The 24,110-nt window shown below is 44.8% G+C and overlaps 1 protein-coding gene across 1 annotated transcript in view; it reads right to left on the reverse strand.

Moving 5' to 3' along the window:
• Positions 1–21,029, reverse strand: part of NPLOC4 (NPL4 homolog, ubiquitin recognition factor) — a 45,193-nt gene extending 24,164 nt beyond the window's left edge. Inside the window, exons 1-8 of the mRNA XM_082272603.1 lie at positions 20,862–21,029; positions 17,946–18,026; positions 14,240–14,352; positions 10,741–10,923; positions 7,575–7,623; positions 6,075–6,169; positions 871–994; positions 585–764 (exon numbers count right to left, since the gene is read on the reverse strand). Of these exons, the coding sequence (XP_082128729.1) occupies positions 585–764; positions 871–994; positions 6,075–6,169; positions 7,575–7,623; positions 10,741–10,923; positions 14,240–14,352; positions 17,946–18,026; positions 20,862–20,876 (840 nt within the window). The 5' untranslated portion in view covers positions 20,877–21,029. The remainder of the gene's footprint in view (positions 1–584; positions 765–870; positions 995–6,074; positions 6,170–7,574; positions 7,624–10,740; positions 10,924–14,239; positions 14,353–17,945; positions 18,027–20,861) is intronic.
• Positions 21,030–24,110: the final 3,081 nt, after the last annotated feature.

The raw sequence follows: 24,110 nt of genomic DNA on the forward strand, positions 1-24,110 counted from the left end.
AATCCTCAGACATGAAATAGGAACAAAGCATATTCCTCTATAGTGTGTACTGGTCCCAATCCAAAGCACTAAGTGTCATTTCTGTCTGCTGCCTCCTTCCTCTGCTATCAGCCTGAATCATATCTGACAAGTTATCCTGACACGAAGAGAAAAAAGGGTGACAGGGGAGGGACCTCCAGCACACAGCCTGCGATTTACAGCCTCAGCCCTGTTCCTGTGTGGAGAGGGGGGGGGGGGGTCTCTGAGTTCTCCTCACTGAGCTCTACAGAGTGCAATTTAGCTCCCCGACCCAAGTTTTCTGAAAGCTCAGACAAGCTTTATAAATTCTGGACTTTGAAAGATGTAGAGAAGAGAAAACTGCAGATAAACAGGTACAACTTATGTAGGAGGATGTGTTTCATCTCTGTGTATCACCTGAGGCCAGTCACTTCACTGGGTATATATGGAAGGGTTTACAACCACTTTAAATGTATTTAGCCCTTTTTTTCGGGGGTTCAGCTTTAACCATTTTAGCCCGCCGCCTGTGGCTTTGACAGTTCTTCCTTCAGGACGGGGCACTGCCACTCTCGGCTCACAAATCTTACCTGTGGAGGTTCATAGATGGCAGCCACCTCAGCCCGGATACCCAAAGGGATGTCCTTGTGTTCCGTGTACCGCCCGTACAAGTAGCCGATGTGCTGATTGCCGGTCTTGCGCCAGAAGTCCAGGAAGCGGTCGGCGATGGTGTGATTCTCGAACATAATGTTGTCCACGTGTCGGTATTTCTATGATGAAGGATCAAATCTTAGGGATGTTTACATTCCTTGTAAAAGGAATAAAAGTGAACCAAAAAAAAAAAAAAAAATTAAAAAAGGGACAGTGTAAAAATACCTGTCGGTTGAGGGTGATGGCGCTGGGCTGGCATTTGGTACAGATGCCCTCCGGCCACGGTGGGTGCCCTTCACAACCAGACTTGATCTTGCAGCTGATATTTTCCAAGGCCACAAATTTCCCTCTGAAAATAGTTTGGAGACAGAATACAGAGGATTCAGAAAAATGGCTCTAGTGAATGGTAGCTGTAGGCGGAGGGATTGCGGCGTTGAGGTGCTGATTTCAAGCATGTACACTAGGGCAGTGGTCCTCAACTCCGGTCCTCGGGGCCCACTAACAGGCCAGATTTTAAGTATTACCTTGGGGAGATGCAGACTAGAATACTGCAATCACTGAGCAGCAAATAAGATCCCCTGTGATGTATTTCAGTTATCTTGCAAACCTGGCCTGTTAGTGGGCCCCGAGGACCGGAGTTGAGGACGACTGCACTAGAGGCAAGGTGCACTTATTAACCACTTAACGACCGCCCACCGCATTTTTACTGCTGTAGGCAGCCGCTCCCAAAGCGACGTAGATCTACGTAGTTCGCTCTCAGGAGGCTAGGGGGGCGAGCGCGCGCCACCAGCGGCACGCTCCCGCCCCAGCTCATCAGCAGGGAAGCCGATCAGTGTGTCAGTCGGCTCCCGATTTCTGCCCGACACCCGCGCACGACCACGCAATTGTCAGTTAAAGTAACGCAGTGCCGAATCGCAAAAAAAATGGCCTGGTCAGGAAAGGGGGTAAATCTTCTGGGGCTGAAGTGGTTAACAGCTTCCCGACTGCCCACCGCAGTTATACTGTGGCAGGGCGGCCATCCTGCGCGAACCGACATAGCTATACACCGGTCGCGCGCCTGCAGCTAGACGCGCCGGCGCACTCCCCCCCCCACTCGGCAGCAGGGACTCCAATGCATGGGGCAGGTGGCTCCTATTGCTGCCTGACACCTGCGATCGCTCCCCGCTGAGAGAGAAGAACGGTCAGCTGTTGTAAACACAGCTGACCGTTCTTCTCCCTGAAAGGATCACAGAGCGCCTGTGATCCTTCTATATAGGATTACAGGTCTCTATGATCATTTCACAAGCCACGCCCCCCCCACAGTTAGAATCACTCCCCTAGGCTCAAATTTAACCCCTTGATCACCCACAATGGTAACCCCTTCCCTGCCAGTGTAATTATTACAGTAACAGTGCATATGTATAGCACTAATTACTGTAGTAATGTCACTGGTACCCCCAAAAGTGTCAAAAATGTCAGTCAGGGGTCCGATCTGTCTGCCGCAATATCGCAGTCCCGCAAAAAAAAGTTAAAATAAATAAAAAGGACATAAATCTATCCCCTAGTTCAGGGGTAATGAATTAAAATTCAAGGAGGTCCGGTCGCTAACATTTTCTTTGGGCCGAGGTCCGAATCTCAAGTCTGTGCTATGACTCAGAAAGATGGGCAAAACAAAACGTGTCCATCAGTGTTGCTCTTAACATAAAATATGCCCATTAGAGTGCCCCCTAACATAAAATGTGCCCATTAGAGTGCCCCCTAACATAAAATGTGCCCATTAGAGTGCCCCCTAACATAAAATGTGCCCATTAGAGTGCCCCCTAACATAAAATGTGCCCATCAGAGTGCCCCCTAACATAAAATGTGCCCATTAGAGTGCCCCTTAACATAAAATAAGGGAAACGCTGATGGGTACATTTCATGTTATGGGGCACTCTGATGGGCAAATTTTATGTTAGGGGGCACTCTGATGGGCACTTTTTTTATGGGGCACTCTAATGAGCGCAACATAATGTGCCCATCAGTCTCACACTCTATAAAACATTCTCATAAGCTTTAAGAAGTGCAGCTATTGTAGTAAACCACATTGCTTTCTCCCTTTAACATGTGCCCCACATACCTTAAGGGCAGGAGTCCGCAAGCTGTGCCAGGAGCCGAGCCAGGAGCTGCGAGCCACATTCAGCAGGGGGTGAGGCGCGCACATAATGTCACGCCCCAACTCGCTGCCCGGCTGAGATGGAGCCGCAGTCAGGAGCAGGGGGACGGGTGCACATGTGACGTCACGCCCCTACTCGCTGCCCGGCTGAGAGGGAGCCGCAGTCAGGAGCAGGGGGACGGGTGCACACGTGATGTCATGCCCCTACTCGCTGCCTGGCTGAGAGGGAGCCGCAGTCAGGAGCAGGGGGACAGGTGCACACGTGACGTCACGCCCCTACTCGCTGCCCGGCTGAGAGGGAGCCGCAGTCAGGAGCAGGGGGACGGGTGCACATGTGACGTCACGCCCCTACTCGCTGCCCGGCTGAGAGGGAGCCGCAGTCAGGAGCAGGGGGACGGGTGCACATGTGACGTCACGCCCCTACTCGCTGCCCGGCTGAGAGGGAGCCGCAGTCAGGAGCTGGGGCACGGGTGCACACGTGATGTCACGCCCCTACTCGCGGCCCGGCTGGGAGTGAGTCGGGAGCCGCAGTAAGGAGGGGGGCGTGGCACACACACAGGATGTCACTGGTTGTTGGGACACCCGCGGTCCCAGCAAACCAATGGCTGATTACAGGTAGCGGCCTCGCGGTCCGGGCGGAAGCATCGTGCGGTCCGTCCTTGGACCGCGGTCCGCCATTTAGTGACGGCTGCCCTAGTTTGTAGTCGCAGTCAAAAAATTGCAGATCTCCATTACTAGTGAAAAAAAAAAAAAACCCAATAAAATTGACATAAATCTTTCCCGTAGTTAGTAGACGCGATAACTTTTGCGCAAACCAATCAAAATACGCTTATTGCGATTTTTTTTTTCTTACCAAAAATATGTAGCAGACAACAAATTCTTTTTTCACATCTTTTAAAATTTATTGACATTTATTACTAAGCCACGATACTACATATAACACCCTTGAAGCGCAGTGCTCCCCCCCCCCCTTATTAATCAAAATACTCTTATTGCGATTTTTTTAACCAAAAATATGTAGCAGAAAACAAATTGGCCTAAAATGTTAAAAATTTTGATTTTTCAATTTTTTTTTTGGGAATGTTATATAGCAGAATGTGAAAAATAGTTTTTTTTTTTTCAGAATTGTCGCTCTTTTTTTGTTTATAGCACAAAAAATAAAAATCGCAGAGGTGGTCAAATACCACCAAAAGAAAGCTCTATTTGTGGAAAAAAAGGACGTCAATTTTGTTTGGGTACAGCGTTGCACGACCGCGCAATTGTCCGTTAAAATAACGCAGTTCCGAATCGCAAAATAGGGCCTGGTCATTAAGGGGGTAAATCCTTCTGGTCTTAAAGTGGTTAAAGTTGCGAATCCCCATTCAAATAACCCCCCACCATTATTTATTTGTTTATTTATTTATTTCAGGTACTTATATAGCGCTGTCAATTTACGCAGCGCTTTACATATACATTGTACATCCACATCAGTCCCTGCCCTCAAGGAGCTTACAATCTAAGGTCCCTAACTCACATTCATAGACAGTAGGGCCAATTCCCCCCTAACTATTCCTTATCTTACATTAGGGGGAAAAAAAAAATTTTTACTTTCTTAAATCCTAAGAATTATTTTTTTTCCCCTTTATTTTGCATTTCACTTCTACATGAAGAAAGTCCATTAAGTCACTGAGTGGCCTGCAATGATCATAATTGGCTGACCCCCCCCTCACTAGTATTTGTCCTCTGCAACATTCTCCCGCTAGCTTTAAGCTACATGCAGACGGGGCGACTGAATTTATGCTTCAAATACACAGCAACAAGTATGTAGAAAAATGCCTCTAATGTTACGCATGTGCGTGTGTTTACATACGTATGACGTTTAGAAGCGTGTGAGCGTAAACTGACTATTCTATTGGCTGGAATATTCATTGATTCATACATTAATACATTTAGGCACATGCAGGCATAAACTACACTAAAACCTCCTCTATAAATGCAGATTTGGGGAATTTTTATTTTATTTTATATATATATATATATATATATATATATATATATATATATATATATATATATATATATATTTATATATATATTTTTTTTTTTTTTTTTTTTTTTACGCCTCAAAACACTGCTCTAAAATACACCTGTAAATAGGAAACCTAGAGTTGCTATCCAAGGCATAAATAATAAAAAAAAAAAAGGCAGATGCATTTAAAATGTGGCATTTTTTGCTGCCTGTGTGCATGAGGCCGTAAAAACAAAGACTACTTCATCACTGTGCTGTACATAGCCTGTGCAGAGAGGAGAGCTGGGGCTGCCTGCAGAAAACTAAAGAAGGGGGTGGAGACAAGACCAGTCCCTCTGCACAAGGAGAGGAGAGCTGTGGGAGGGGCCAGCCGGCTCCGCCCACTACAGAAAACTACAGGAGGGAGCGGAGACAGAACCAGTCCCCCTGCACAAGGAGAGAAATCAGAGCTGTGGGAGGGGCCTTGCAGGCTCCACCCAATACAGAGGACTACAGGAAGGGGCGGAGACAAGACAAGCCCCCCTGTACAAGGAGAGAATGCAATGCTGTAGGACAGGGGGTCTCCAATCTATGGCCCTCCAGTTGTTCAGGAACTACAATTCCCATCATTCCTAGTCATGTCTGTGAATGTCCGAGTTTTGCAATGCCTCATGGGATGTGTAGTTCCGCTACAGCTGGAGGGCCGTAGTTTGGGGATCCCTGCTGTAGGAGCCTGCAGGCTCCAGCCACTACAGAAAACCACAGGAGGGGGCAGAAACCAGACCAGCCCCTCCTGCACAAGGACAGAAAGGAATGCTGTGGGAGGGGCCAGCAGGCTCCACCCACTACAGAAAACTACAGGCAGGAGCAGAGACAGGACCAGCCCCCCTGCACATGGAGAGAGAGCAGAGCTGTGGGAGGGGCCCTGCAGGCTCCACCCACTACAGAAAAACTACAGAAGGGGACAGAGACAAGACCAGTCACCCTGCACATGAAGAAAGCAGAGCTGTGGGAGGGGCCCTTCAGGCTCCACCCACTACAGAAAACTACAGGAGGGGGAGGAGACAATACCAGTCACCCTGGACATGCAGGTTGAGCGGTCTTTATTTCAGGAAGCTCCTGCACAGAGATAAAGTGCTGGATTATGGCACAGGTCTGTAGATATACATAATGGGCACCAAGCCCAGAGTCCAGCTTTAAACGTCTTTTAGCGTTACATAAAAAGATAGGACAGTGCAGGTCATGAAAACGAGACGACCGGCCTCGGCCGGGCATAACACACATCGCGCTTGCATGAGGGATACTTACTTGTCAGCACCTCCTGTCAGCTTCCTGATGTAAGCATGGAAGGACATATGTTTGACTGGGGGCTCCAGATGGTTCAGATAATCTTCATCGAACGGCTGCAGGACAGAAAGGTGACATTAGAAGACGTTTCAGAGCAGGAGGCTAAGCAAAAACCGCCAGATACAGTAGCTCACAAAAGTGAGTACACCCCTCACATTTTTGTAAATATTTTATTCTATCTTTTCATGTGACAACACTGAAGAAATGACACTTTGCTACAATGTAAAGTAGTGAGTGTACAGCTTGTATAACAGTGTAAATTTGCTGTCCCCTCAAAATAACTCAACACACAGCCATTAATGTCTAAACCGCTGGCAACAAAACTGAGTACACCCCTAAGTGAAAATGTCCAAAGTGTCAATATTTTGTGTGGCCACCATTATTTTCCAGCACTGCCTTAACCCTCTTGGGCATGGAGTTCACCAGAGCTTCATAGGTTACCACTGGAGTTCTCTTCCACTTCTCCATGATGACATCACAGAGCTGGTGGATGTTAGAGACCTTGCGCTCCTCCTTCCGTTTGTGGATGCCCCACAGATGTTCAATAGGGTTTAGGTCTGAAGACATGCTAGGCCAGTCCATCACCTTTACCCTCAGCTTCTTTAGCAAGGCAGTGGTTGTCTTGGAGGTGTGTTTGGGGTCGTTGTGTACAGAGACCGCCATGTACATACATAGGAGACTAAGCAGAGACCGCCATGTACATACATAGGAGACTAAGCAGAGACCGCCATGTACATACATAGGAGACTAAGCAGAGACCACCATGTACATACACAGGAGACTAAGCAGAGACCGCCATGTACATACACAGGAGGCTAAGCAGGGACCGCCATGTACATACACAGGAGACCAAGCAGAGACCGCCATGTACATACACAGGAGGCTAAGCAGGGACCGCCATGTACATACACAGGAGACTAAGCAGAGACCACCATGTACATACACAGGAGGCTAAGCAGGGACCGCCATGTACATACACAGGAGACTAAGCAGAGACCGCCATGTACATACACAGGAGGCTAAGCAGGGACCGCCATGTACATACACAGGAGACTAAGCAGAGACCGCCATGTACATACACAGAAGACTAAGCAGAGACCGCCATGTACATACACGGGAGACTAAGCAGAGACCGCCATGTACATACATAGGAGACTAAGCAGAGACCGCCATGTACATACACGGGAGACTAAGCAGAGACCGCCATGTACATACACGGGAGACTAAGCAGAGACCGCCATGTAGATACATAGGAGACTAAGCAGAGACCACCATGTACATACATAGGAGACTAAGCAGAGACCACCATGTACATACACAGGAGGCTAAGCAGAGGCCGCCATGTACATACACAGGAGACTAAGCAGAGACCACCATGTACATACACAGGAGGCTAAGCAGAGGCCGCCATGTACATACACACAACACAATGAAACCTGGCTCCTAGCTCAGAGCACTTACCTCCAAGGGGACGCAGTGCACACATTTTCCCAGAGGGCCATGCCGACACCTATAATGGAAAACATACATATAAAATTAGGAGAGGGTGACGACGAGGAAGAACTCCAGCCAAACTATTAAAAGACCATTTTTTTTTTCCAAAATGTTTTTTTTGTTTATAGCGCAAAAAAGGTGCAGAGGTGAGTGTGGGCAACCACACAGGAGCTTAAGATTTGGGACTGAGGGTCTTGTCTGATCACATCAAAGCTGCGAATAGTTATTTGCCATGCTTCACGGGGCATTTTTTATAAATAAACTGGAATTTTATTTGGATACTACACCATGAGGAGTCCGTCTCTCTATGTGATTTGTGTCCCCTGAGATCCGCATACAGGAACTTCTCCCACGAAGACGCACAGATCGCTGGACCAGAGATCACGGGGATCTCATAAGTGCGCTTTGATCTCCGTTTGCCATAAAGTAATAGAGGTCAACAACATCTGGTGAGTTTGCAACTAACCCCGCAGAATACAGAGGGTGTCACCATCACTACTTTTTTGGACAAATAGCACTTTGCACATCTGAGGAGTGTATTCACCTGGTTAGAATTCTAAAACGAGTCATCGCTACACTTTGGCTGCATTCCTTTTGGACTGTATTTGCACTTTTTTTTTTACATATAATTGGACTGAACTTTTCACATAAATACTTTTAGATATAAAATTTGTATATATTTGGACTGAATTTGCACATTTCCTCATATATTCCTCAATCACTTCATCTATTTATGTATTTATTAAGAAATACATTTTTTTTTACTGCACTTGAGCACTTTGTCACGGTTATAATTTTGTCAGCACTGGGATTGTTATATTATGTAATATATATTGTTTAAGGATTTTGCGCTGCTAATTGCAATCCGATTTTGCGTTGCTAATTGCAATCCGCAATTTATTTATTTATGGTCTTTCACCCCTAGGGGTTTGAAGCAGAAGCAGTCCTATTTTAAATTATATATGTTAGTTTGGCGTGAGAATTTTCACTTTATAGACAACAAAAACGTGTAGCAGAATACATATTGGCCTAAACTGATGAAGAAATTAAGATTTTTTACATTTTTTTTTTTATAGCAGAAAGTAAAAAAGAAAATTGTATTTTTTTTTTTCCAAATGGTCGGTCTCTTTTTGTTTATCCACTTCTGAACCGGAAGGTTTTCCCCCTCAGACCCCGTTCACACTGGGGCGACCTGTCAGGCGGCCTGCCATAGAGAAGCTGTGGACCCGGTCTAATAGGAGCGACACAAGTCGCTCCGACTTAGAAAAAGGGTCCGGAGCTTCTTTGGGGCGACCTGGAGCGACCTGCATTGACTCCAATGTTATGAAGTCCGTGCCGGCCTCTCCGAGGTTGCGGTGCGAGCTGCGCACCGCGACCTGTGAGGTCGCCCCGGCAAGTCGGATCGCCCCAGTGTGAACGGGGTCTTAATGACCAGGCCATATTTTGCGATTCTGCACTGCATTAGTTTAACGGATAATTGCACGGTCGTGTGACGCTGTACCCAAATAAAATTGGTGTCCTTCTTTCCCCACAAACAGAGCTTTCTTTTGGTGGTATTTGATCACCTGTGCGATTTTTATTTTTTGCGCTATAAACAAAAAAAGAGCGACAATTCTGAAAAAAAAAAAAAAAAAAAAATTATATATTATATATATATATATATTTTTTTTTTTTTTTTTTTTTACTTTCTGCTATTTAACATTCTAAAAAAATAAAAAAATAAATACATTTTTTTTAACATTTTAGGCCAATTTGTTTTCTGCTACATATTTTTGGTAAAAATAAAATCAAAAAAAAAAAAATCGCAATAAGCGTATTTTGATTGGTTTGCGCAAAAGTTATTGCGTTTACTAACTACGGGAAAGATTTATTACATTTTTATTGAATGATTCCTGTGTTACCCATTTTCCAGCACCTTATGCGGATTTATGTGCCTTAATGGTCTTCTGGGACTTTATCTATACCTATGGACAGTTCCTTTACCCATTTTTCCAATTGTTGCTGCTATTGTTATTTATCTTTGTCGCATGTGATTTGCGCTGCACCCTTTTTTTGTATCTATTTCTGACTGGGATTCGCATTGTGTCCTGGGTCGGTGTTCAGCAAGCATTTCAATTTTTAGTTTATATTTATATTTTTATCACCTGTCTGCGCTGATTGTTTTTTGTGTTTTTATTACATTTTTATTGTTCTTTTTTTTTTTTTTTCTAATAATGGCGGCGATCTGCGATTTGTTGCGGGATTGCGACATTGCGGCGGACAGATCGAATCCCTGACTGACATTTTTGGGGGACCGGTGACATTACTACAGTAATCAGTGCTATACATATGCACTGTTACTGTAATAATGACACTGGCAGGGAAGGGGTTAACACTGTTGGTGATCAAGTGGTTAAATGTGAGCCTAGGGGAGTGATTCTAACTGTGGGGGGGGGGTGGCTTGTGAAATGATCACAGAGATCTGTAATCCTATATAGAAGGATCACATGAGCTCTGTGATCATTCCAGGGAGAAAAACGGTCGGCTGTGTTTACAAAATCTGACCGATCTTCTCTCTCAGCGGGGAGCGATCGTGGGTGTCAGGCAATTGGAGCCGCCTGCCCCGTGTATTGGAGTCCCCGTTGCCGAGTGGGGGGCGGGAGCGCGCCGCGCTCGCCCCCTAGCTGCAGGCGCGTGACCAACGTCGTTTTGCACAGGAGGGCCGCACTGCCGCAGTAAATCGGCAGCGGGCGGGAACCGGTTGTAACGCAAAAAATAAAAACTGCAGAGGTGACCAAATACCACCAAAAGAAAGCTTTATTTGTGGGGGGAAGGGGGAGGGTGGGGATATCAATTTTATTTGAGTATAGAGTCGCACAACTGCGCAATTATCAGTTAAAGCAACGCAGTGCCGTATCACAAAAAATAGCCTGGTCCTGAAGGTGCGTAAACCTTTAAGAGCTAAAGTGGTTAAAAAAAAAAAAAAAAAAAATTGGGGGGGGGATGAAAACTACTTTAATTATTTTTCCAAGCAGGATTATGAGCCAACTTCATATGCCAACACATGTATACAGGTCTACTGTAATAAAACCTTGTTGGTGAAGGATCGGTAGATGACCGGTGTACTTTATGTTTATTTCTATGGAGTACGTACAGCTGGGGGTCTCGGTTTCTGTAGATCTTCCCTTCCTGTTTGTTCAGGTACTGGTCAATTTCATCTTCCGCCACTTGAGGCGCACTTGTCGGTCGTCCAGCCTGCGTCCCTGCGGACATATCCATGACCTCAGAGGAGGGTCCAGCGATGCCGGATGGGTAGAGGAACAGCATATCCCCATGTCTACAGAAAAAAAAACAAAGCAGGGAATGCAGATCACGCGTCACTAAGGTGATTCATTATTTATTCAGCGCAAACAGCAACCGACACCTAGCAGATCGCTTACATCCTCCTCTGTCTGAGCGATTCAATACAAAGCCTGACCACAGCCAGGACTTCTCCTGTGCTGCCCTATTATCCCAGAACACTTTCTCTGTCATTCTAGAAACCCCCCCCCCCCCCCATTCTATACAGGCAGCTCTGACATCTGGCTAAGCTGCACACTTTAGCAATCCAATGCAGAAGCCTTAGAGGTCAGCAGAGCCTCACACATTGCACCGCTGGATAGAAGGGGTGGGGCTTAGTGTGCAAAAGTCAAGGCTCCCCTGTCTGGTAATCTGAGGGCTTTCCAGAATGGGGGGAGGGGATGTTAACACCTAAAAACCAATTCAGGTGGGCTTTAGTCACATCACTTACCTGTATAGAAGAATGTTCCACGGGTTCTGGAGAAATCTTCACTGCAGGGCTGCCCAGTCCTCCTCCTACTTACCAACTTCCAGCGCCGCGGGGGGGGGGGGGGTTACCAGCTTTGTGTCTTCAGGCTCAGTGGCATTGAAGGGGGTCCAACAGGGACATGCCCCTCCCTGCCCCCCTCCTCAAATACAGTGCATCCAGAAAGTATTCACAGCGCTTCACCGTTTCCACATTTTGCTATGTTGCAGCCTTATTCCAAAATGTATTCAATTCATTATTTCCCTCAAAATTCTACAAATAATCTCCCATAATGACAACAGGAAAGAAGTTTGTTACACTCCTCAACCCTGCAATCTGTATGCAGCACACTCGTGAGCTCTGCAATCTGTATGCAGCACACTCGTGAGCTCTGCAATCTGTATGTAGCACACTCGTGAGCTCTGCAATCTGTATGTAGCACACTCGTGAGCTCTGCAATCTGTATGTAGCACACTCGTGAGCTCTGCAATCTGTATGTAGCACACTCGTGAGCTCTGCAATCTGTATGTAGCACACTCGTGAGCTCTGCAATCTGTATGTAGCACACTCGTGAGCTCTGCAATCTGTATGTAGCACACTCGTGAGCTCTGCAATCTGTATGTAGCACACTCGTGAGCTCTGCAATCTGTATGTAGCACACTCGTGAGCTCTGCAATCTGTATGTAGCACACTCGTGAGCTCTGCAATCTGTATGTAGCACACTTGTGAGCTCTGCAATCTGTATGTAGCACACTTGTGAGCTCTGCAATCTGTATGTAGCCCACTTGTGAACTCTGCAATCTGTACACTGCAAACTTCTAAGTGTCTACTGTAAGTAGCTGGTCTTACAGATACAACCGGCCCTTTGAGGAAAACACTAATGCTGATGCGGCCCACAGTGAAATTGAGTTTGCACCCCTGATCGAAGGCATTGCTGATGCCACATTTTTTGAATGACTGTACAGCTATTTTCTCCTTCGCTGAGTGCCATGATGTTTTCACCCATTCACAAACTTGAGTGATAGTGGGCCTCTTTATTCGTCCAGTCGGTGTCAGATCATGATTACCAGCAGCCATCCATTTCTTCCACTCTTCTCGCATTAAGACTTTAAAGCGGTAGTATCCCGCTTTTTGACACTTTTACCTACAGGTAAGCCTATAATAAGGCTTACCTGTAGGTACAAATAATATCTCCTAAACCGGCACGGTTTAGGAGATATTTACAGTGCATGCAGCCGCTCGCGCGAGCGGCGCATGCGCTCTGAAGGTCCGGGGGACCTTCAATTAAGTTGCCGGGAGCATGCGCGGGAGTGACGTCATCGCGGCTCCGGCCAATCATCGCGCCGGAGCCGTCTCTTCCGGCCAATCAGCGCGCCGGAGCCGCCGAACCCGGAAGAGACGACGAGGGATCATGGCAGCGCCCGCAGCGATGTCCGGGGGTCCGTGTCGGGGCTTCGTTCTAAGGTAAGTTACACATAATGGGCTAGTATGCGATGCATACTAGCTCATTATGCCTTTGTCTTGCAGGTTTTTATTTTTTATTTATTTTTTTATAGGGTTTACAACCGCTTTAAATGAGTTTGCTCTGCAGGGGTTTGGATTCCTCGTGTGATGCAGTAAAGTCAGTCCAGCCCAGGCAGCTCACGTACACAGCACAGCAGCGGGGCCGCCAGCGCTCATTCCTCCCACATTGTGACGTGAGCCGTGCCCTGCTCATTCACTGAAAGGCTGGCCGGGCACTGATGCACCGCTGACTCAAACTCCTCCTCTCTTCCGCCACAGAGGAGCCGAGTGTCCGGCCCAGTATTCTAATATGGCGGCAGATGCGGTGAAGATGGAGGGGGGACTGGGGAGGCCTGATCAATAATCGCTCTATAAGACGCACGGACATTTACCCCCATTTTTTGGGGGGAAAAAATGCGTCTTATAGGGCGAAAAATATGGTATTTACTCGGCGTAACATCATCTTTGATTCTTTACCAACCAGAATGTGAATATATATGGTGTTTTTTTGCATCAAAATTCATTAAAGTGTATTTTATTTTTTTTAAACAATTGCGTTTGAAAAATTGCTGCGCAACTATCGTGTGACATAAAACATTGCAATGACCGCCATTTTATTCTCTAGAGCAGTGATGGTGAACCTTGGCACCCTGGATGTTTTGGAACTACATTTTCCATGAAGCTCAACTACACTGCAGAGTGCATTGGCATCATGGGAAATGTAGTTCAAAAATATCTGGGGTGCCAAGGTTCGCCATCACTGAGTCAAGAGTCTTAAAACCTCCAATCGTTATATATTATATATATATATATATATATATATATATATATATATATATATATATATATATATTTTTTTTTTTTTTTTTTAAGTAGTAATTTTTATTCATTTATTTTTATTAAAAAAAATAAATTAAATAAAATAATAAAAAAAAATGATTTTTTTACCAAAATTTTATTAAAAATGCCAGAATTGCATGAGCATCATGGGAAATGTAGTTCCAAAACATCTGGGGTACCAAGGTTCGCCATCACTGCGTCTAGAGTCTTAGAACCTCCAATCGTTTATATATTATATATAATTATATATATATATATATATATATATATATATATATATATATATATATATATATATATATATATATAAATTTCCTCTTTTTTTATTAAAAAAAAAGAAAAATTAAAAGAAAAATAAGGATTTTTACATGTAGGAGAGAAATGCCAGAATTGGCCCTGATGCGAAGTGGTTAAATAAAAGTCGCTTAAAAAAAAAAAAAAAATTAAAAAAAAAAAAAAAAAACACATTTTTGAAAATGACCAGAATGGAGATTTTTTGACTTACTTGATTTTCAGGAGGTGAAGAGACTTATTTGGACTCGCTGATATTTCTCCTGTCCGGTTTCTGTTCAGGTACACGGAGAAGCCGTTATTTCTAAAACCAAATTCTTTTGCTACCTGAAACACAAATCATCAAAAGGTCACTCAGAAGACATAAGTCACACAACAACATAGCTGAAAAATAACTATAGACAGAAAAAAAAAGTGTGATGTTTCCCCTTTGACCTTTTGGCTGTTGTCACCCACTGTGGGCTGATACCATATCTGCCATCAATCATTTTATTCCTGAGCTTTACATGAAAAAGCCCATACCTGGCATCCATTTATATGTGCATGCTCAATCAACTGATCAGCAGACTGCGCAATTAAAGTCTGCAGCACTCTGTGGCCAGAAGGGAGGGGCATGCATGTCTACAGGGATACTGGAGATGTGTTCTTTAAGCATGCACATCTAAAGGGATACTGGACATGAGTTCTTTCCTCCTGAAAGAAAATCCGAGGTGTGAGGTTTGTAGGAGCCTTCCAGCCCCTTCCGACAAACTTAGAGCAAGGATCAGCAGACTGGTCCAGCGATGTCCCTGCGTCTCAAAAGTGATTAATTGCATGCTAAATGGCAGGAAGTGGGGGAAGATATTACATGCGCACATTCGATTTCAGCTTTAATAAGAAACCTTAGGTATAATGTGCAGACGCCTAGATGTCCTAAATGCCACTCTGTCCCGAACTGCAAAGTTCTGAAAGTTGTGAGAGCCTCCCACCTTCCTATTGGTCAGTGATGGAGCTCATCATAATGATGGGCCAATAGGAACGTATGTGATGTGTTGGGGGGGGGCGGGGAACACTAACACTCTGAGCACCGGCACTTTCTAACTGCCATCAACTCTATTATTTTCAATTTTATGGCCATAGAGTTTAATTTTGAACTGAGACATTAGAAAAGACGCTGTTAAGCCCCGCAGACGCTGTTAAGCCCCGCCCACACGGGGTCTCTATGGTAACAGAAAAATAATTTACAGACCAGTGTTCCAACAAAGGGTTAACGATCACTGTACAGCAGCAAACCATGGTTTTTCCATTGCAGGCCTCCCCTCCCCCCCCCCCCCCCATCAGATCCGTATCTTCTGCATTATTGAAGATTTATGGGCGGCGACCTACTCTACGCAAATTGACAAAGAAATAAAAACTCCATCAAGCTTCGATTTTCTAACATCGCCGGAAAACTCAGCCCAGTCCAGGAACCCGGCCTCGGGGGACACCTCAAGGTCTCCTACAATCTGAAATCCTTGTAAAAGGCGCATCTAATGCAAACTTTAAAAAAAAAAAAAAAAAAAATCTGTAAAAGGAAACACACTTTCTGTCTTTCTATGTATAAAAAAAAAATTCTGAAAATAATTCCTAGAATTAAAAAAACAAATTCTAGAAAAAAAAAAGCCTAACAAAAACTCAAAAAAATCTGTGGAAAAGAACTAAAAAGACACTGCCAAAAAAACAAAAAGATACTCTATTCTTTCTGTTCATGAAAAAAAAAAAAAAACTTTCAGGGTAAAAAAGGACTTAAAAAAATTTGTAGAAAAAAAAAAAAAAAAAACTCAGAACTAAAACTCTGCAAAAAAACAAAAAGATACTCTTATTTCTGTATATTAAAAAAAAAAAAAACATTAGCTGTGAAATATGTTCATGAAAAAAAAAAAAAAAAAAAAACACCTTTCAGGGTAAAAAGGACTAAACATTTTTTAAATAACAAAACAAAAAGATACTCTATTATTTCTGTATATGTAACAAAAAAAACATCTGTGGAATATGTTAATGAAAAGAAATCTAAAACTTTCAGGGTAAAAAGGACTAAAAAAATGTTTGAAAAAAAATATCTAAGAAAAAGTCAGAAAATAACTAAAAAAACACTGCAAAAAAAAAAACAAAACAAGAAGATACTCTATTATTTCTGTATGTTAAAAAAAAAGCATAAGCTGTGAAACACATTCATGAAAAAAAAAAAAAAAAAAACCTTTCAGGATAAAAAGGACTAAAACAATTGTAGAAAAAAATATAAGAAACAACTCAGAAAATACGTAAAAAAACACTCTGCAAAAAACAAAACAAAAAGATACTCTATTATTTCTGTATATTTAAAAAAAAAAAAAAAAAAACATTATTCATGAAAAAAAAACTTTCAGGGTAAAAAAAGACTACAAAAATTTAGAAAAAAAAATATCCAAGAAAAAACTCAGAAAATAACTAAAAAAACACTGCAAAAACAAAAGAAAAAAAACAGAACAAAGCAAAAAGATACTCTATTATTTCTGTATATTTAAAAAAAAAAAAAAAACATTATTCATGAAAAAAAAACTTTCAGGGTAAAAAGGACTAAAAAAAATTGAAAAAAAACTCAGAAAATAACTAAAAAAACATTCTGCTAAAGCAACAAAGAAAAAAAAAAACCAAGACAAAAAGATACTCTATTATTTCTGTATATTAAAAAAAATAAAAAAAATAAAAAGCATTAGCTGTGAAATATATGAAAAAAAAAAAAAAAACTTTCAGGGTAAGGGACTAAAAAAATGTTGAACAAAAATTAAGAAAAAACACAGAAAGTAAGTAAAAACACTCTGTAAGGCCCCTTTCACACTAATGCGACGCAATTTTACCGCGATTTTGCCGCGATTTCGCGGCGCGATTTTTGCCGCGATTTTGCCGCGATTTTGAGAGCAATGGCAAGTCTATATGCCTCAAAACGCATTAAAATCATGGAAAAGTAGTGCAGGAACTACTTTGAAGTCGGTGCGACTTCAAAACGCACTAATATGAATGGGGCTCATTGAAAATAATGGGAAACGACTTGTCATGCGATTTTGCGGTCCAAAATCGCGGGACAAGTCGCACTAGTGTGAATGGGGCCGAAAAAGAACAGGGTAAAAAGTACTAAAACAATTGTAGAAAAAAAGAAAAAAAAATCAAAGAAAAAAACTCAGAAAATAACTAAAAAAAAAAAACACTTTATTCTTTATATATATATATATATAAATAAATAAATATAAAAAAAATGAGCTAAACATGTTCAAGAGATAAAAAAAATAAATAAATGAAACCTTCCAGGCTTATGGAGGAAAGTTCTGGTCACCACTTTCAGTATTTGGGAGGATTAGGAGGATTATCGGTCATTTTATGGGGATTGTAGCAGTGACACGGCTGACATCTAGGTGTGGGGGGGGGGAGGGGGGATTGTATTCTCCACCCATTAGTGAGGGGTCACCAGGGGTCACAGGCTGCTTTCCTCTTAAAGAGATTTCTATCCACTTAGAGGTGAAGTGTAATGTATCCATAGATCTTCTTCTAGCCTTATAGACAATGTTACTTTGTATCTCTATCTCCTGTCTGATCAATGTTTATAAACAATGTTACTTTGTGTCTCTCTATCTCCCATCTGATCAATGTTTATAAACAATGTTACTTTGTGTCTCTCTATCTCCTGTCTGATCAATGTTTATAAACAATGTTACTTTGTGTCTATCTCCAGTCGGATCAATGTTGGACCCTCTGTGCTGCTCACAGTATAAATCCGATTCTCCCTTTCATTGTCTGACCAGCACTGCCAGCATGGAATGACACCATACTGACCAGTCACTATGGGAGACAGCACACCTATGGAGGGGGAGGAGGGAGGGGGGCGGTGTTACCACGATCCTCAGTCCCGCCCATAGAACAGGACTCACCTTTATAAGAAGTGTCGCCGCAGTGTCACGTTTGCTTGCAGTGATGCGTTTTACTCCTTCCGGAGACTGAATGCGGATTGTCTGCGGGGGAGGAGACAGGAAATATTACAAATACATCATAAACAATAAAATTATATATTCATCACCTCCACATCCTGTCCACCCTGTGTGTCACGCAGAATCCTGTCCCCCGGGTACATTGTCCACCCTGTGTGTCACGCAGAATCCTGTCCCTCGGGTACATTGTCCACCCTGTGTGTCACACAGAATCCTGTCTCCCGGGTACATTGTTCCCCCAGTATGTCACACAGAATCCTGTCCCCCAGGTACATGTCCCCCCAGTGTGTCACACAGAATCATGTCCCCCGGGTACATTGTCCCCCCAGTGCGTCACACAGAATCCTGTCCCCCGGGTACATTGTCCCCCCCCAAGTGTGTTACACAGAATACTGTCCCCCGGATACATTGTCCCCCCATGTGTCACACAGAATACTGTCCCCCGGGTACATTGTCCCCCCCCAGTGTGTTACACAGAATCCTGTCCCCCCGGGTACATTGTCCCCCCCCAGTGTGTTACACAGAATCCCGTCCCCCGGGTACATTGTCCCCCCATGTGTCACACAGAATACTGTCCCCCGGGTACATTGTCCCCCCATGTGTCACACAGAATACTGTCCCCCGGGTACATTGTCCCCCCCCCCAGTGTGTTACACAGAATCCTGTCCCCCCGGGTACATTGTCCCCCCCCAGTGTGTTACACAGAATCCTGTCCCCCGGGTACATTGTCCCCCCCCCCCCAGTGTGTCACACAGAATCCTGTCCCCCGGGTACATTGTCCCCCCAGTGTGTCACACAGAATCCAGTCCCCCGGTACATTGTCCCACCCAGTGTGTCACACAGAATCCAGTCCCCCGGGTACATTGTCCCACCCAGTGTGTCACACAGAATACTGTCCTCCAGGTACATTATGCTTCCTATGTGTCACACAGTATCCCATCCCCCTCAGTGTGTCACACCAGAATCGTGTCCCCATGTACATTATCTTTCCTGTGTGTCACACATTATCCTGCCCCCCTCAAGTGTGTCACACAGAATACTGTCCCCCAGATACATTATTATTCCTGTGTGTGACACAGAATCCTGCCCCCCCCCCGTGTGTCACACAGAATACTGTCCCCCAGATACATTATCCTTCCTGTGTGTCACACAGAATGTTGCCCCCCAGGTGCATTATCTACCCCATGTGTCACACAGAATCCCATCCCCCGGGTACATTGTCCCCCTAGTGTGTCACCCAGAATGTTGCCCCCCAGGTACATTATTCTTCTGGTATGTGTCATCCCGTCCCCTGGGTACATTGTCTTCTTGTGTGTCACACAGAATCCCATCCCCCAGGTACACTGTTCCCGTGTGTCACACAGAATCGCATCCCCAGTAACATTGTCCCCCCCCCCCCCACCTGTCCCTCGGGTACATTGTCCCCCCCCCCAGTGTGTCACACAGAATCCCATCCCCTGGGTACATTGCCCCCTCAGTGTGTCACACAGAATCCTGTCTCCCGGGTACATTGTCCCCCCCCCCCAGTGTGTCACACAGAATCCCGTCCCCTGGGTACATTGCCCCCTTAGTGTGTCACACAGAATCCTGTCCCCCAGGTACATTGCCCCCTCAGTGTGTCACACAGAATCCTGTCCCCCGGGTACATTGCCCCCTCAGTGTGTCACACAGAATCCTGTCCCCCGGGTACATTGCCCCCCCCCCCAGTGTGTCACACAGAATCTTGTCCCCTGGGTACATTGCCCCCTTAGTGTGTCACACAGAATCCTGTCCCCCGGGTACATTGTACCCCCAGTGTGTCACACAGAATCCTGTCCCCTGGGTACATTGTCCCCCCCAGTGTGTCACACAGAATCCTGTCCCCCGGGTACATTGCCCCCCCCCCCAGTGTGTCACACAGAATCCTGTCCCCCGGGTACATTGCCCCCCCCCCCCCCAGTGTATCACACAGAATCTTGTCCCCTGGGTACATTGCCCCCTCAGTGTGTCACACAGAATCCTGTCCCCCGGGTACATTGCCCCCCCCAGTGTGTCACACAGAATCTTGTCCCCTGGGTACATTGCCCCCTTAGTGTGTCACACAGAATCCTGTCCCCCGGGTACATTGTACCCCCAGTGTGTCACACAGAATCCTGTCCCCTGGGTACATTGTCCCCCCCAGTGTGTCACACAGAATCCTGTCCCCCGGGTACATTGCCCCCCCCCCAGTGTGTCACACAGAATCCTGTCCCCCGGGTACATTGCCCCCCCCCCCCAGTGTGTCACACAGAATCTTGTCCCCTGGGTACATTGCCCCCTTAGTGTGTCACACAGAATCCTGTCCCCCGGGTACATTGTACCCCCAGTGTGTCACACAGAATCCTGTCCCCCGGGTACATTGTACCCCCAGTGTGTCACACAGAATCCTGTCCCCCGGGTACATTGTTCCCCCCCCCCAGTGTGTCGCACAGAATCCTCTCCCCCGGGTACATTGTCCCCCCCCCAGTGTGTCACACAGAATCCTGTCCCCCGGGTACACCAGAAGTTCTGTCAGTCAGTGATTGGCCCCAGCAAAGCTCTCACTGAGGAGGGACTACAACTCCCAGCATGCTCTCTGATCAGACTATGAGGAGGGGGGGCAGAGTTTGCTGGGAGTTGTAGTTCTCACCCCCCTCTTGGGGCCCAGCTGGGACCTGTCTATAGATCATTGATCTCCAGGACCCCCCCAGGGACCAGCCACCCCTCCCCCCTGGCTCCAGCACACCCGGACAGGCGGTGACAGCGGCCCCCTCAGTAGGACAGGACACCATGACACAGGGAAACCCACAGACTGTAGGCCCGACCCCTCCCCCTTCCTTCCCCACCACCACCAATACTCACAATACTCTCCGCCATCCTTCCCCCGGCCTTTCCGCCCACCGCCCGCTCCGATCTCCGGGGATTCCCGGCCTCTGACGTCTCCACCGGCCGGTCCTACACCGCGGTGTATCCACGATCTCCCTCCGGCGGCTATGGGACTGAGTGCAAGGGTTCCGGGGCTGCAAGGTTCCGCCTCCTGCCAGAGAGAGGCAGCGCCGACCATCGCCTCCTGCCGATCACATGTGGTACTGCAGTGCCGCTGGAGGAGGAGATGAGAGCGCCTGTTCCTGGGCTTGTTCTGAAAATGCCACTTTCTTGGCTGTGTCTGAATTCACCAATAAAGGCAGGATGTTTAAATTGCTGGCTGTGGACACTGGGACAGGAAAATCCTTCATCATCAAAAATAAGAAGAAAATATATGGGCTGGAGTTATGTGATTCATAAGTAAAATTGATTATTGATATTTTTGTTTTAGCAATTATGTATCTAAAATGTATTATTATTATATTTTGTAGTGTTTAAGATCATACAATTAATATTTTTTTCCCTATACATAACTGCTACAAAATATAATAATAAAAAAAATAATAATACCAAAATAATATTATTAATAATAACAAAAATATTATTTTTTAGGTACACGATTGCTACAAAATGGTCGTTCTCTATTTTCCAGGCTCCAAGAACTGGAAAAGCACAGGCAGGGCACTGGAAAAGTCACCAGGTGAAATCCTGTGGTGAAATGGGATGATCCAGTGTAATCCGTTAGGATCACAGCTTTGTATCATCTCATTTGGTGTATTTACATTTTTGAAATTGCCGCCGGTTCCACCCCCCTGCGTCACAACGCTCGCAGGAAAGGGAACCGGAAGACAGGTGCCGGCATCAGCCGAGCACAGAGCGGGGAGAGAGTGTGAGGACGGCGGGGGAGGATGGCGGGGAATCGCAAGGAAGGTGAGTGTGAGTCTGGGGTAATCCCGAGTGTGGCTCGGGGTTACCACTTTTGGTACTGAAAATTAACCCCGAGCCACACTCGGGAATACCGCCAGGGAGGTTAAAGAGTCATTGTAATCATTTGATGAATATTTTTGTTTTGTTTGTTCACTTTGCAAGTGTAAAATTGATAAAAATAAACCAGTAAAATATAAATATATAAAAACATTTGCACCTGACATCATTTTTTTCTTAGCTGGCTAAAATTTCTGCACAGTATTGTACATGGTAAAATGCTGAAAGTAAGATACTACTTTTATTAATTACAACACTTCACATATTTTAAATAAAGATTCTATTAACCACTTGCCGACCGCCGCACGACTATCTACGTCGGCGGTCAGCCCCTCACAGGCAAACTAACGTAGGGCTACGTTGCTTGCTTGTGAGAGTCTAGGGAGCGAGCGCGCGCCCCCGGAGGCGCGCTCCCGCTCCCACGTGGTCATGGACCCCCCCGCGCGTGTGACCAGCGGACCCGATGTCCGCCGGCCACTCGGCGATCGGCGGGGGAGAGGGAGAATGTCAGGCAGCTTGTGTAAACAAGCTGCCTGTCATTCTCCTCGCTGCAAAGACACTGATCACATGGATCTACTATGTAGATCCGTTGATCAGTGTCCTTACAGCTGAAGCCACAGCCAATCACAGTAGAAAGCACGCCCCTAGGGACACACACAGCCCCTCCCTCCCAAATAAAGTTAACCCCTTCACTACCAGTGTATTTTTACAGTAACAGTGCATATGTATAGCACTGATTACTGTAGAAATGTCACTGGTAACCCCAAAAGTGTCACAAATGTCAGTCAAGGGTCCGATCTGTCCGCCGCAATGTCGCAGTACCGCAAAAAAAATCGCAGATCGCCGCCATTACGCGTTAAAAAAAAAAACAACAAAAATGACAAAAATCTTTCCCTTTGTTAGTAAACGCGATAACTTTTGCGCAAACCAATCAAAATACGCTTTTTGCGATTTTTTTTACCAAACTTAGGTAGCATAAAACAAATTGGCCGAAAATGTTAAAAAATTTAGATTTTTACATTTTTTTGGGGGGGAATTTCATATAAAAAATGTGAAAAATATTGTTATTTTTGCAAAATTGACGCTCTTTTTTTGTTTATAGCGCGTGATCAAAAAATCGCACAGGTGATCAAATACCACCAAAAGAAAGCTCTGTTTGTGGGAAAAAAAGGACGCCAAATTCGTTTAGGTACAGCGTCGCACGACCGCGCAATTGTCCGTTAAAGTCACGCAGTGCCGAATCGCAAAATACCCCCTGGTCGGAATGGGGGTAAAATCTTCCGGGGCTTAAGTGGTTAATACAAACAAGATCAATGTGTATAAATAACAATCAGATGTTTGGTTACTCAGCTGCCAAATTCGAATCGAGAAAAAAAAAATTAGTAAATTTGAAGAAAATTAGAAAAATACATAGAACAAATTCTGAATATGAAATCCAAATATGAATTCCGAATACGAATCCCGAATATGAATTGAATGAATCAACCAAATTTACAGAAACAAAATAATTATTCAAACTAAATAATTCGAACAATGAGTCTAAATGAAATAAAACAAATTTTTCATCATGCACATGTCTATTTTCCGGGTTAGAGAGTTGTCGTCCCCAGCAAATTTAAGTGATAATGCCCTGCATGCCCTTTGAAATATGGTCAGCAGGCCTATAAGGGCCAATAAGGATGCTTATGGATAAGCCTAACTTTAAAAGAAAACCGGGTGTGGGGGGCACAGAGTAACCATATTGTGAGTGTATTGGAAGCTGCTATAAGAAAAGCTGACAAAACGCACAGGAAGAGATTACAATCAGTTAGGAAGCTGTACTTTAATTCTGATTGCTAGCTCTTTGTGCTGCTTTGTTTTCTAATTATTGGGAGATTTTTTGTCTATCATTTTATTTGGCAGATAATTTGGGGTCAATGGTCACTATTAGCTGCTCATTTTCACTGCACCCCCCTATACCCATAGATAAAATAAAAGTTAGGCATACACTTTTTAGGCCTCTTATCCCTGAATAAAACTATCCTGCAGTTGGCAAATTTTATCCTGCTGAATCCTCGGCAGTACCTTAATTCTTGTAGAAAAGACCCAGCCTGTGGTTTTTGTCTCTAGTAAATTTGGGCTTGGCCTTGCTCATTAAAAATGTCCTGCTGCTCGTCAACTTTACACTGCTATGTGATCGGCAGCCTATTAACAATTTGACCTATGGAAGATTTACCCCGCTTAATGACCAGGCCATTTTTTGGCAATACAGCACTGTGTTAC

This window comes from Pelophylax lessonae (assembly GCF_965119305.1).
Source record: "Pelophylax lessonae genome assembly, chromosome: 11".
Lineage (NCBI taxonomy): Eukaryota > Metazoa > Chordata > Amphibia > Anura > Ranidae > Pelophylax > Pelophylax lessonae.